Genomic DNA, 15,339 nt, shown 5'->3' with positions numbered 1-15,339 from the left:
GAATAGTGATGAAAATAATCAGACTTCGGTGAATTCTCCAGATACAAAATCAAATATGATAAATAACAAAACATTTAACTCCAGAAGAAAACTTTTTGAAAAAAAAAATCTGGTTGTGGGATCTTTTTTTAAAAAGACAACAACAGTCAAATGTTTGGGACTTTGTTTGACAATATGCAATAAAGATATTTTTCTGAACAATTATGATAAATTCTAGAAAGAAATAAAAAATGAAAAGTGGAAAAATCTAAAACATTCCAGATTAAGACATATTGTGGCAATAAAATGGACATGACAAGGTGAATTTATTTTAAAACTAACAATTTCTATTTCAGACAAAACCTAACGGAATGGCAAAGAACTTCATGAGATTTAGATTGGGGGGGGGGGGTAACCTCACAGTTTCTATCTTTAAATCATATTTTTGTCCAAATAGCAGAATATTAATCATAGAAGGAGCTGGCTTTGTCAATCAACTTCATAGATATCTATGGTATAAGAAAACAAAAGAATAAAACAATCTGAAAAAAGTATAGACAAAATTTGATACAAATATGGAAGAATAAAAAGTGTTCTCAAGAAAGAATGGAATAATTGTGGAAAGAAGGCAGAATTTGAAACACTTATACAAAACCAGTATCATTTATTAGAATACCTATATAAATTGTGATTGAATTAGGCCATGGAAAGAGAAGAAATCAAAAACTGAATGATAAAGTAGATGAAAAATTCAAAGAAATAATCACATAATGCTGAGAAGATTTATGGAGGGAAAGCAAATTTATTCCATATTATAACTTAAGGAAAAAATAGTACATGTTTTATGGACAATAACGACCAAGATAGAGAAATCATATAATAATACCATAAATGCTGGAAATGTCATAACAAAGAAGAAACTAATGTAGTGGTTATGTAAAAAAAAACCATCAAAAGTACTGGAAATAAATAAATCAAAATATTCAGAAAATACTAAGAATAACGTTTGAACTGAAACCACAAATATTTTTTTTTGGGGGGGGGGTACTATCTCAGAAAACATAAATGAAAAATACTAAGACAGATGTTGGCAGCTGCCAGAACAAATTTGGTCCAAGATCAGAAAAGAGAACCTTTGCCATCAATATCAGATTGGGAAGCTATAATTGAAGAATTTGCATCTATCATAGAATTCTTACTAAATTTAAAGAAGAATGTATCCCATACATACTAGACATTTAATAGGGAAAATTTAGAATGTGATTTCTAAAAAATATATTAGGAAGCAAAAAGTACACTGGTACCGTAATAATCTTCACTGTAAATTATAATTATCTAGGTTGTGGCCAGGTGTTGGAGAAATAGCTGGAAAGGGAAGGGAGAATGTGTTATTAGAAAGTTTTTTTTAATAATACCGTAATGTTTTTATTTGTGCTTGTTTCTCTTTGTTTTATTCTATTGCCTGTATTCGCTATCTAATATAGATTTTTTGCATTTTATTATGCTATTTTAAACAATAAAGATATATTTCAAATTTTAAAAAATTAAACCAAAGAAAGAATCATGCAAAACATATGCATAAAGTCTTTTTTCCAAAAAGAGCAAATCTGGACCAATCAGGAATTCCGTATACATCAATCACAAGTTAATTGATGGATCCTTCTTACTGCTGCAGTTTTAACCCTTTCAATGCATCATACAGATTTGCTTGAATCATGTTAATTAGTTGCACTCTATATTTTCCCTCAAATCTGGAAGATCCTAACAATGAATAAAATGGTATGGGGAAAAAATAAGAATAATTTGAGACAAGGCGCATATACAAAAACCTACAGGACAAGAAAAGACAGGAACCTACTGAATCCCATTTCTTTGCATTTAATAGCTTTTTGTTACGGGCAAACACACAGTTCTTAAATTAAATATTCCAATTTCTATACTTCTATTAAATATTCCAATTTCTGTAATGAATAGAAAATATACAAAAGTTTTATCCCTACAGATCTACAATGTAACGTGGCAACACTGTCCGTGTGGATGCCAACAAATCTGCTAGGCCCTAAAATTATTTGACTTTTGTTTATGTGTTTTTTAAAAATAAGCCAAATCACATATACTCACATATACTTTCATGAGATTTCATGGGGTTTTAGACATTTAGTTTACATTTTATATACATACATATTCTCACTATTATGGAGAACCCCAAAGAGGTTCCCACTGCCTGAAATTATTCCTAACCCACGGTACAGCATGTACGAAATATTCCTCAGTCACAAGCTTTTTTTTTTTTTAAAAAAAGATGAACACTCTTGTGGGGGAGGGGGGACTTAAGATATCGCAACTCTGTTAACCCTTTTGGTTCTACCTTATTCTCTACAGCGAGCTGCGTTGGCAAGAAATCTATATCCAAACCCCAACTGCAGAAGCTCATCTCGTGTAACTACAAAGAACTTCCCTCTGAAGTTACGAACACAATCGAGTCTGAACATCCATGTACCTTGGAACAGTTCAATAGCATCTTTAGTCAACAGCCCAAGAAGAAATCAAAACCCTTGAAAGAGGAAAGAAGTCCAGAGGCAGCAGGCATTTCAATGGAACCCTGGCAAGCGTCTCTTCCACCCCTTCATACTGTAGGGCACAACGATATTCCCCCAAGGGCCCATACCCTCCATTTCTCTACAGTGAGTCTTCAACAGATCACTAATATTGCACCAACCAGCTCCGTCATCAGCCGCTTGCACAGATGCCGAATGCAGCTGCATAGGAGTTACCAGTTCTGTCGCAGGTGTTTTGGAGTGGGCTCTTGATCATATCGTATTAACTTTGTCTCTACCTTTCTCAATGCAAAAAAGTACTACTGTATCCAGAAATATACAAATGCGTCATAAGTCAGATAATATACATGTATGTTCTGGTGCCCAGTTCTTTCACGTTAAGGAGCGTTGGGGGAAAAAATCACAGTCATCATAAAACAAAAAGGTACGTTTAAATCGGAATTCCGTTAGTACAAAATTAGAAAATTCGATACTGTTCGCAGCAGTACATAAAACCCTGTTCAAATACATTTGTTATAATATTCATTCAATCCATTTGTTTTAAGAGCTGTATTTCAGTAAAGACAACAGCCTTTACAGTTCAAAAGATCTGAAAATGAGATTAGCTAAGATGGTCGGCCATGATTTCCTGGAGTCAGAAAGCAAAGTATGCACTTATCAAGAGGCACCAGAGGAAGAATGCAGTATAAGAATATTTTGGAGCAGATATTTATGCATCTTATTATCACAAGAGAAGCAAATGTCTAACATTCCTTTGAGTTTTAGTCTGGATAAAGAAATCTTCCAAGTCTTGACTAGCGGAGAAACAATAATTTAATCCCTATAGTGCCTCTGAGTTCACAGATTCTTCAGCTTGTGGAGATGAAGATACCTAAGACAAAATCCTTCTAACTGATAGGAAGGCACTTGGCTTATTTAATGTTTCCATTACCACTGCAATTGTTGTCCTCTTGCAGCATCCTTGTAGAAGAGGTAAATGACCTGCATTTGCTTTATCAACTAGTGTAGATCCTCAGTTCTCTTTTTTAACCACTTTGTCCTGGCAGTTAAGACTGCTTGTTGGCTCCTACAGAAGGATTTGCCATCCCAGAGCTGAGCTGCAATTCTGGCCATGAGCTGGTAGAGCAGCAAACAAGACAGGCAATCTGTATAGTAGGCATATCAACCAAACGCACACCAGGGAGTCTCACTGGAGTCACATTCTAGCAAGATATTAAGAATTGTGCAGGGAGCTCCCGCCACACTCAGTGAAATGCGTGATTCTACTCTGTATTTTAGGTTAGTCAATCCTCCAGTCCGGTCTACCTTGAACTGCTCCTGTGGAAAGAAAAAATGTCATGCATTATATGAAAAAGTCAACAATGCAAGAGGAAAAAATCAAATATGGCATCATTCAACCATATCAATTTTGATCAACATTTAAAATATTCGTAACAAGAGCTTTGAAATTTGATGCTAAAAATACAGAATTACATGGCATCACAAGCTCCAAGGCTACACATCATGCAAACCTTCTATAAGTTAGCTTGTGCTATAAACACTGTTTGCTTATTAAGTTTAACAATTTTGCCTTCATTTAAGAACCAGAAAGGTGAAAATTGCATAAATTTAGGAAGGTCTGATTTCTAAATATTACAGTAGAATCCCGTGTTAGAAGTCATTTTAGCAAAAGCCATCATTGGTGCTTCGTGGACTGTTTATGATCACTTTTTCAGCAAAAACACAAACTTGCAAATTTGCAGATTGTGCAGTTAAAATATGTATATTTCTTTACCAAAATAAAGATAGGAAAGGGGAATGAGGAGGTGTTCCTTCAGGGAAATTCTGTGTGCACAAATTCTGAAAATCATCTTCTTAACTATGACATACACTTTAGGACATTTTGTCTAGTGATTTAATCTTAAAACAAATGGCAGTACCTGCCTTTTACCCCAATTTAAGCATTCAACAGAAATATGTGGGGGGATGAACTTTATCCATACATATAGTATATAGATACATATTCTTTCTGTTAGAAAGAAGACCAGCCTTAATATATAAAAATGGAGGTGAAGCAGCAGCAAGGACTTGCAAATGCTCCTAAATATATGAAAACATTTAATGAATGTTCCTTATATTTTTCTGTAACAACAGAGTTTATTTGAGAACATTTGTCTTAGTCCTTCGTTAAAATCACCTTGAATTTTCCATTAACTATTTATTTAGAAAAAGAAATACTTGCTAGATTTACATCGCATGCATCGTTTGTTTTGACCATAAAGCATGAATTCAAATATTTTAAAGATGGAACTCGCTTATTAAGGCACCCTAGAGAGAATAGTGGAAAGAAACAGATCTCAGATGAAAGGCATAATGGGAATTGATATTCATTGTAAATGGCATTTACAATTCCATTATAAATAGAATTCATGTATTCATTCCGTTCTATGTGTTAAGAGTTCAGAGTTACTATTTCCAGAGTATTGAAAGAAAGACATCAGAATCTTTAGATTGTTTCTAGAAACAATTATGTTTCTAGAATAGCCCCCTCCTCCTGCCCCCAATACTACAGTAACAGGCAGGAACCGTGAGTGTTGGCTCGTAACTGGGCAAAATGTGGCCCTCTACAACTTTTCATCTTACTACTAGTCATATTTGCTACAGCAATTGGAAGTTAAATGTTGACTCACATTTAGAGATGCAGATTTGCCTACTTCTTGTAGATGTTAAGTAACTGATCAAGAGGAAGCAAGAATTTCTTAACTTACTACATCTAAAGACAACACTTTTCCACTTCAAGATACAACTTCCATCCCCCTCCCAAATGAGAAACTCCACCTGTTTCTGGGAAGCAATACGCTTCTGATCCCTTTTGCGCCAAGCTGGATCATGCAGATGCTGGAATGTCTTATATCCACTTGTAATACCTGAGGGTCGGAAGAGCTGAAATGAAGAATAGTGGAGCCTAGGTGAGCCACTAAAACGACGCCATTGTTTGGGAATCGGGGAAAGAAGTTTATAGCAGTCCCAGATCACACTCAGCACTTGAATCCCAAAGTCCCAATTCCCACTACAAATATGATTCATCCTCACTTGAAGTCCAGCTGCTCTGACGCGGCGATAAAATTCATCATCTTCCCTGCCCCAGCCCCAGAAACGGTTGGACATTCCATTACACTGAAACAATAATAAGGCAGTTAATCCCACAGTTTGTTTTCCTCTTATAAGTTTTGAGACTTGAAAGATTAGAAAATACACAACTATTCTCTCAACATTTCATTTCCATGGTTATGGGTCTCCCCCCCCCCACATACATCTAGCAAATACCCCCCCCCCAAATGAAGCCTGTGTTTCTTTAGAAAGAGCACAATCAACAGGGTCTTCTGCCTTTTGCAAAAAGTACAGAAGTTTCTTCCATAAGAAAGAAGTTGTGACTTACCATTTGATAGTGTTGCTTGGTGAGCAGCAAGATGCCCCCCACGTAGGTGCTATAATGATAAAGTGGGTGCAGCTCAGGTGATGCCACATGGAAAGGACCAGCTGTTGGGAAGCTGTAATCCAATTCTTCATTGAGAGGTAACAAATCCACATCATGCATGGCAATGTAGTCTGTGTCATTGCCACTTTCCAGGAAACCCACATTGATCAGAGATGCTCGGTTAAACCTGCCAAAGTGAGAAAAGTGAACCTAGGTCACAAAATTCTACCCAGGCAGGTTGAATTATTTCTTTGGTGGAATAGTTCAGATCTGTATAATATAGCATAATGTATTTGGACATTGTTCATGCTTTCTTTATTATCATCAGCAATTCTTTAACCCACAAGGTAGTCAACAGATATACAGAATATTTAATATTAGAGAAAATCAACTGAAATGAAAAAGACAGATGTCTTGGACTGCAATTGTTTCATATGTGGTCATTGGCTATAATGGCTCCCTTCTGATCCAAAAATTATTTCACATTAATTCTAATTTCAAAGACTCACTGGCCTTTGGAAATGCTTATATAATTATTCTGAATTATATATGTGCAATTTAGAGACATAATAGAAGACAATAAAAATGAGTATTGAATGACATTATGGTTATAAAAATTAATAGTACAAGACTGAAGGATAACCCTTGTCCATCAATGAAACAATGGTTTGAAGAATTGAAGAATTTATTATCTCAATTTATTGTCAGAATTATATTTGGAAACAGGAACCCCACCCAATATGCTCATTGTACATTCTAATTTTTCCTGTTGTTGACTTAAGTATTGATAAAAACTGTGTAACACAACATGAATATGTATTGTTTTATTTAATATACATAAATATGTTGTTTTTCCTTTTTTTATGCCTATAATGAAAACATTTAAAACTATGTAATTTTTATATTTTCAGGCATCTATTTGGAAATCAGTTTTTGTTTATTATATTATTTATATTTTCTTGTGATTGGTTCTGATCATTTTTTGTCAATCAAAATAGTTTAGAAATATTTTAAACAAATTATCTGTAAAAAAAAGGGAAAATGACCTGCGTATCTTGGAGGAAACAAAAAACAATACAGAAAATATGTTCTTGTTTTCTGACATATAACAAAGCATATTGATCTGTAGTTAATTCCTTACACTGTTATAGTTTCAGAAAAAAAGTAAGACTTTTTGTGGTACCAGAACCAATTTCAGACATAAACTAAATACCGATCTAAAAGCTCACATGGAGTAATAAAAAATATAGTTGCAAAAAAAACCCCACTAACCCAGCTCTATGGCAAATTGTCTCAATTGACTCATTCTTAAGACTAGATATAACTAGAGACATAATTTAAAATAAAAGCCCAGCTGCTATTTTATACTGGAAATATTGAATGCTATTTTGGGACTGGGAATATTTGACAATATTCAATAATTACTAGAAGACAGAAAGATTATGAATTCAGGTTTGATCCTCAACTTACCCTGTTCTCTTGTGTTAAGAATTACAAATGTTTTCTTTCCAGTAAAACAGATTACCAGTTTTTAATTTTTCCATTTCAGTGTCAGGCCTAAACCATTTTGAAAAGGTACGTATGAAATTCAGAGAACAGAATAAGTTGCAGAGACAGTTGCTCTCTGGATGTGTTTGGCAATAACCTCTGTAATTCCCAGTAAGCATGGTCTGACCTGTGGACTATAGCAGTTGTTCAACACCCCCAAAAGGCATGCATTTGGAAGGCTAGAAAAGTTAAAAAAAGGCATGAGGGTAGCATTCTGAATTATTCAGATTGTAAAATACCTGTAATGATCCACCTGGTTGAGAATGAAGATATGATGACGAATTTTCTTCTTGCTGAGGAAGCGATGCATATGGGGAACAAAAGTCAGCAGCTCCTCGAAACGTTCTCGAAAGGGAACTAACACTGCCAAGCGATGTGGTCCCCATGATGGATCATCAGGAATCGGTGGTAGAGCCTCAAGTACACATGGCTTTTGAGGCACCGTTGCCTCAGCTGTTTGACTTCTAGACTCATCCCCTGAGCAACTGAACTGCAGCCACAGCAGGGAGAGAAAACCCAGCAACAGCACAATAAAGAAGAGCTGAAAGAGAGAGCATTTCCAGGGTAGAATGCCCAGGAGTCGGAGAAACCTGAAGCAAAATAAGAAAAAGCAATACAATACTGTGATGGATGACTCCAGTAAAAAAGAATGGAAGACAAAACAAGCTTCCACAGGCTTTTCCAGAGTAAGCTTGGCCTGTTAAGTGTCTATGGAGATTCTCAGTCATCGAGGGCATAGTTGTCCCAAAGGTGGTTTTTTCAAGAGGCAATTGAACTTTCTTGTTTTCTTTGAAGACGTTTTGCTTCTCATCCAAGAAGCTTCTTCAGCTCTGAGCTGCTCTGAGCTGAAGAAGCTTCTTGGATGAGAAGCAAAACGTCTTCAAAGAAAACAAGAAAGTCCAATTGCCTCTTGAAAAAAAACACCTTTGGGACATGGCCTGTAAGAGTAGAAATCATAGTTATGAATGGAATTCAAATCCAAAATACAGAAGTATTGGGGAAAATATGGGGAGATAAGCATTAAGCATTTACAGATCCATGTTTTGCTTTAATCATGGTTTAGTGAACAAATTATATAAAATTGAAGCCGAAAGCCATACTTTATAAGTTACTATGGCTAAATTCACAGATTTTGCATTAAGTCAAAACCAAATAATGGCCAACTTCACACAACATGGTAATTTGTTTATCTGTCAAATTTAAATCGCTGCCCGTTTACATGAAGTGACTGGGTGAAATACAATAAAATCTGTTATTAAAACCTACTAGGTATAATACCAATTATTTATTTATTAAATTTGCCGCCCAACTTGCTGCAAGCCTACTCTTGCAGTAAAACATAAACGTACATTACAATAAATCCATAAGCAGGGAAATATCACACATAATACAGTCAACAGGTGGGCTTCCTATCACCAGGAATTCACAGGTTGTTGAAAAAAACGGGCTTTTCTGGAAGGCAATAAGGGTTGAGGTAATCATCAGGAGGGATGATGTTTCAGATGGTGGATGCTACGGCAGAAAAGATTTGCCTCCTAGGTCCCATCAGATGGAACCCATTCACAGATGGGACCTACAACATGCCTCTCCCACCAGAACCTGATGGGATGGGTAGGTATAATTGGGAAGAGGCAGTCCCTTAGATAACCTGTATCCATGCCAAGTAGGGCTTTAAAAGTCAAAACCAGTGGACCCAGAAGCCAACCGGCAATCAATACAGCTCATAATGCAAAAACGTGTGTTTTCTTAGAGGCAGACATAACTGTCTGTGCTGCATTTTACACCAATTAAAGCTTTTGGATACAAGGACATTTATATATTTATTTATTTATATTTAATGCTTCTAGACCGCCCCCTCTCCCGAAAGGGACTCGGGGCGGTGTACAGTTCATACAAAATATAACAGGATACAATAAAAATTAAATATGTACAGTTGACAGTTGACATGGAGGAGGTTAAAATGCAATTAAAAGAACTGTACAAAGCTAATATAAATATAAGTTTAAACCCCTAAAACAGATACAGTAAATTAAAAAAACCCTAAAATAACCAGATATAATACATTTGCCAGGAGGGACAGTTGTAATTATGCCAGGCCTGCTAATCGGAACAGGTGGGTCTTCAATTTTTGCCGGAAGGAGCGGAGGTCAGAAGTGGTTCTAATGTCAGGGGGGAGGTCATTCCAGAGGGTTGGGCCCATCACAGAGAAGGCCCTACCCCTCGGTGTCGCCCGTTGCCATTGCCTAGTGGACGGCACCAGGAGAAGTCCCTCCCTGTGTGAGCGAATTGGCCGCAGGGATGTATGTGGGAGGATGCGATCCCGCAAGTAACTAGGTCCCGTGCCATGGAGCGCTTTAAAGATGATAATCAGCACCTTGAAACGCACCCGGAAAACCACAGGTAGCCAGTGCAGCCCGCGCAGGAGAGGTGTTACGTGGGAGTACCTCGTACTCCCCATCACAGCCCGCGCGGCTGCGTTCTGAACTAACTGCAGTCTCCGGGCGCGTCCCAAGGGCAACCCCATGTAGAGAGCGTTGCAGTAATCCAGGCGGGACGTCACCAGCGCATGAGTGTAGGGCATCCCGGTCCAGTAGGGGGCGCAATTGGCGCACCAGGCGAACCTGGTGGAACGCCCCCCTCGCCACGGCTGCCACATGGTCATCCATTGACAGCCGGGCATCAAGGAGGACGCCCAAATTGCGCGCCCGTTCCACAGGGGGCAATTGTTCGCCCCCTATGGCCAGCGATGGGATCAGCTGGCTGAACCGAGGTGCCGGTAGCCACAGCCACTCAGTCTTGGAGGGGTTGAGCTTAAGTCTGTTGTCCCCCATCCAGACCCCGACGGCCTCCAAACACCGGGACATCACTTCGACAGCCTCGTTGGGGTGGTTTGGAGTTGAAATATACAGCTGAGTATCATCAGCGTTGAGGTGATACTCAACCCCAAAACCACGGATGATCTCACCTAGCGGCTTCACATATGTGTTGAACAGGAGAGGCGAGAGGACCGACCCCTGTGGCACTCCACAAGTGAGTGGCCTCGGGGTCGAACTCTGTCCCCCTGTCAACACACATTGCCTCCGGTCGGAGAGGTAGGAGCCGAACCACCGCAAAACGGTACCTCCGACTCCTATCCCCTCCAACCGGCACAATAGGATACCATGGTCGATGGTATCAAAAGCCGCCGAGAGGTCTAATAGGACCAGGATAGAGGAACAACCTCTATCTCTGGCCCTCCAGAGATCATCAACCAACGCGACCAAGGCTGTCTCTGTGCTGTGCCCAGGTCGGAAGCCGGACTGGCGTGAGTCTAGATACTCGGATTCGTCAAGGTGTCGTGGAAACTGCTGCGCCACCACATTCTCAACAACCTTCGCTAGAAACGGAAGGTTGGAGACTGGACGATAATTAGCTAGCTCCATTGGGTCGAGTGAAGGCCTCTTAAGTAAGGGCCTCACCACCGCCTCCTTCAAGGCGGTTGGTAAGGATCCCTCACCCAATGAGGCATTCACCAGGCCCAGAAGCCAGCCTCGGGTCACCTCCCAAGATGCCAGTACCAACCAGGAGGGACACGGGTCCATTAAACATGTGGTGGGTCGCAGCCGTCCACGCAACCTATCCAAATCCTCGGGGGCAACAGAATCAAACTCCTCCCAGGATGGTCTCACAAGACTCGCTGTTGGCGGCCCATCCGGTCCACTGAGGGGGGCCCATCCGCTCCGGATCTGAGCGACTTTATCCTGCAGATATTCCCCAAACTCCTCTGCTCTGCCCTGCAAGGGTGCCCCCTGCGTCCTCTGTGACAAGAGGGAGCGGGTCACCCTAAACAGGGCGGCTATCCGCGGACGCAATAAGAGTGGCGCAATATCTACGTTTGGCCGCCCCTAATGCCACAAGGTAGGTCCGTAAGTAGGATCTTACCTGTGTTCGATCAGATTCGGAGCGTGAGGACCTCCACATGCTCTCTAGACGTCTCCTATGGCCCTTCATCACCCTCAGCTCCTCGGTATACCAAGGAGCCCGGGTGGGTCGCTGCCGCAGGAGAGGTCGCAAAGGCGCAACCCAGTCCAAGGCCCCAGCCGCCGCCCTATTCCAGGCGGCCGCTAGGTCCTCCGACCGAGCGCGGGTCAGGGCTACAGGTAATGGCCCAAGCTCCGTCTGGAACCTGTCCGGCTCCATCAGGTGCTTGGGGCGGTACCAGCGTGGACCGTCTGGTCCCGCCTCCTCGCGGTGGGGGGTAGCGCCAGGGAAGTCCAGCCGGAGACATGAGTGATCTGACCATTACAGGGGTGTAACAGCAAAATCCCCTATACCCAGATCACTCGTCCACTGCTCAGATACAAAAACAAGGTCCAATGTGTGGCCTCCTTCGTGTGTGGGGCCTTGAATTAACTGGGTCAGGCCCGTGGCTGTCATGGAAGCCATGAACTCCCGAGCTACCTCAGACGCTGCTCCCGTCGACGGCAGGTTGAAATCCCCCATAACCACAAGCCTGGGGATCTCAACCGCCGTCTCCGAGATCAGCTCGAGGAGCTCGGGCAGGGCCGCTGATGTATAGCGAGGAGCCAAGTATACAATCAGCAAACCCAACTGCCTCCCTGGGCCCCATTTCACACCAAGGGACTCACACCCGGATATCTGAGGAACAGTGAACTCCCTCGGCTCTAGACCTTCCCGTATAACTACCGCCACCCCGCCACCCTTACCCAGGGCCCGAGGCTGATGGAATGCACGGAAACCTGGTGGGCACATTTCCACGAGGGGTAAACCACCCTCGTGGCCCAACCAGGTTTCCGTTATCCCTGCAAGGTCCAGCTCCCCCTCAGAGATCAACTCATTAATGAGGGGGGCCTTGTTGGTTACGGACCTTGCATTGCAAAGCATCAGCCGTAGGCCCGGGCTCTGTAGTTCCTGGCCACCTAGGTTGCGGGGGTTGGTGCAAACGACCGGGCATAGCCAGCAGCCACGGTCTCCCAACCGACCTTGTGATCTTCTCTTGTCCTCGCATCCCCCCCTCCCCATGACCGTTGTAATCAAACAACCCTCTGTTGGAATAACTTGTTCCCTCTCCCCCCCAGCTCCGCTCACTTCCTTCCCGGACTCACCTGTCCGTCTGGCACTGGCACTGGCACCTCTCCCGGCCTGGTTATCACACCCCCCCCTCCCTGGAACCCCTTAATAGCAATAAAAAACATCTGGATAAAAAACCCCTCAGCCTCCGTTTCTTCCACCTCTCGGGGTTCGCAAACCCGTCATCAAGGCAGGCCCTTGAGAGAGCCAAGGGCCATACCTGCGAGAGAGGGGCCTCCCGTAGGCGGAGCAGGTCCGACCTCGAATAAATAGTTCGTTAAAAGTTCAATGGAATCAGGATGCTAATAAAGGTTGATAGAAAGTTGATAAAAGTTAATAAAAGTTGATGGCTGATGAGTCGGGGTCTTAGAGGGAGGAAGGAGATGTTAAAATATTTAGATAGAGAAGAAGGGGGTGGGAATGATCGAATACCCTTAATTACATAAAATTACATAGAATGACGAAGATGACTACAAGATGAGAGATTGTTCAAGGTGTTCAAGGTGTTCCATGGCAGGATGACCCAAAAGTGGGAGACTATTCGCACTGGTTCAAGATGGTTCCTTCTTAGAGGCCCACAGAGACTTATAGTTAGTGTTTGGTGTCCCCTGCTGGCGTTGACAAGGCCTGGGGGGGGGGGGCATAGGGGCATTGGGAGCAGCCAGGGTATGATGGAAAAAACAGCAGAAGTCCAGGCAATGGCGACCTTCCTTTCCCTCACCCGCCGCCATAGCCGCCTCCAATTAGTCTCTCCCGGCTAACTCACCACCTCCTAGCCATGTCTTGTTCTCCTCCCCGGTCTTTGGTTCTTCTGGTTATATTAACAAGATCTTTAGCCGCCAGCAGCAATGCAAACCTCTTGCGCCTCAAGCCTCACACCCATCTGTCCTTTTTTGTTGTTATTTTGTTGTTGTTCTCCCCAGTGCTATTCATGCCAGTATCTTTCACCTTTCATCATTCGCCCTGCAGTCCACCACGCTGCGTTCCGCTCCGTGCTGCTGTTATCGCTGCTGTTATCGCTGTTGCCGCCATTGCAGCCCCGCCTTCTCCTCGCTCTAAACAGCCTTCCTTCCATTTCCGCGCTCTCCGCCAGACTCCAGACTCCTCCGACCACCCTGGCAGCCCAAAACGGGCTCAAAACAAACCAGGGTGGACGGGCTATCAGACCCTCGGGCCTCCGATGGCATGAGGCCCGGTAGCAGTCCTAACCCATCGGGGAGCTCCGCGGCATTCTCCGGAGCTCAGGAGGCGACCGCCATCACCGGAAGCTCCTCCTACATCCTTATGTAGAAAGCTCCTCCTACATCCTTATGTAGAATGTGTTACAATAGTCTGTGTGAAGTGATTAGTCACTAGGGCAAGAGTAACTGTGAGCAGAGTCTCACGGTCCAGAAATGGCGTACAACATAGTTGTGCAAAGACCTTCCTGGCCATGGCTGTCACCTGTTTCTCAGCTAGGAATTGTGAGTCCAGAAGGACCCCAAGATTGTGACCCAGCTCTGCCTGGGGCAGCAGCATCCCATAGAGGACCAAAGATGATACAGTTCCATATCTAGAAGGCTCTAAAAAACAAAGCCACTCAGCCTTGTCAGTTTAGAGTGTTCTATGAATGTAGTCACCATGATTTACTCAATACAGTACATCAGTTTCACATACTATATGGCACAACACTATCTATGAACCTCATCAGTTGCCTAAATATGCTTTTGAATCACAGATTGTTCAGATCAGATTGCACTCCTGAGCTGTAGCTGTATTTACATGGGAGTAAAACCAAATGCATCCTTTCTCAAGCTGCTGCCTAGGTATAGGCTAGATATATATGCATGTAGATGCATACTGCAAAATCAGTCCTCATAATCCAACCTATTCCCTCATAATCATCTGAAATTATCTGAAATTATCTCTTTTTCACAGGGATGTACATGAGAATGTGAGACCCAGGATTATATATTTGAGGCTTGCCAATATTTTGTCCTACAACTTTAAAACTCTTTCTCTTATGGCTTCACATCTGCAGCAGGGCTTCCATTCACTTGGGAAACAACGGAAGTTTGCACAACCGGCCGTTTTTTTTTGGTATGTTTGTTCCTGTTCCATAACTTGCTTAAATGGTTTTGGAATGTGGGGTGAAGAATAGGGCGGATTCTATGCTTTTCTCTCAATCTTTCCCCTATATACAATGGCACTCTGGCACTGGCTCACATAGCCGCTGTTGCAGCTTTCTCATTCATTTCTTCACTAGAATAAGCTATTTTGTATGCAAACAAAAATCCACCACACACACCAAAAGCCAATCCATTCCGCATAGCATTGGTTCCCCAGCTATTAAGCGTTTTTATGTTTTAAATACCCGACAGAATCATATCCAACCCATGTCATAGATTCTGGTTCATGGTCCTTTTACAGATCTTCAGAAATTAAAGCGAATCGCTCTGAGTCCCGAGAGAGGAGCAACCATTGAGGCTTGCTTCTACCACGACATCTCTCAAATATCTTCTCGATCTGATTCCTCTCGTTCATATTTTATGGACACTTACCCGCCGCCGCCCCCGCCGCCTCCCGCCCGGCGATACATACTCGACTTGCGTCGAGAAAGCAACATCCTACCGACTTGCCGGTCAACACCCCACCGGGACACGTTGGCTAACACACCAGGTCCAACCACTACCGCATCCCCCCAGAAACGCGCTCCTTACCAGCAGTACCGTCTAACTTTTGTTCCTA

The 15,339-nt window shown here is 42.3% G+C and overlaps 1 protein-coding gene across 4 annotated transcripts; it reads right to left on the bottom strand.

Annotated features, from left to right (window-relative positions):
* Positions 1 to 774: 774 nt before the first annotated feature.
* B4GALT7 (beta-1,4-galactosyltransferase 7) lies at positions 775 to 15,217 on the bottom strand (the record flags this gene model as incomplete). Of its 4 annotated transcripts, none has more annotated exons than XM_081938199.1 (6): positions 775 to 3,854; positions 5,355 to 5,459; positions 5,610 to 5,693; positions 5,956 to 6,181; positions 7,782 to 8,132; positions 15,153 to 15,217. In XM_081938199.1, 6 exons carry the CDS (start codon positions 15,215 to 15,217, stop codon positions 3,699 to 3,701), a joined length of 987 nt encoding a protein of 328 aa, XP_081794325.1. In that variant the 3' UTR covers positions 775 to 3,698. The 4 variants fall into 4 exon arrangements, with proteins under 4 accessions (XP_081794325.1, XP_081794326.1, XP_081794327.1 ...); XM_081938200.1 differs by lacking the exon at positions 15,153 to 15,217 and adding an exon at positions 14,966 to 15,102; XM_081938201.1 differs by lacking the exon at positions 15,153 to 15,217 and adding an exon at positions 14,538 to 14,556.
* Positions 15,218 to 15,339: the final 122 nt, after the last annotated feature.

This window comes from Natrix helvetica (genome assembly GCF_964273705.1).
Source record: "Natrix helvetica genome assembly, chromosome: 1".
NCBI lineage: Eukaryota > Metazoa > Chordata > Lepidosauria > Squamata > Natricidae > Natrix > Natrix helvetica.
The sequence above is the reverse complement of the archived record's forward strand: the minus strand, read 5'-3'. Positions and strand labels throughout refer to the sequence as shown.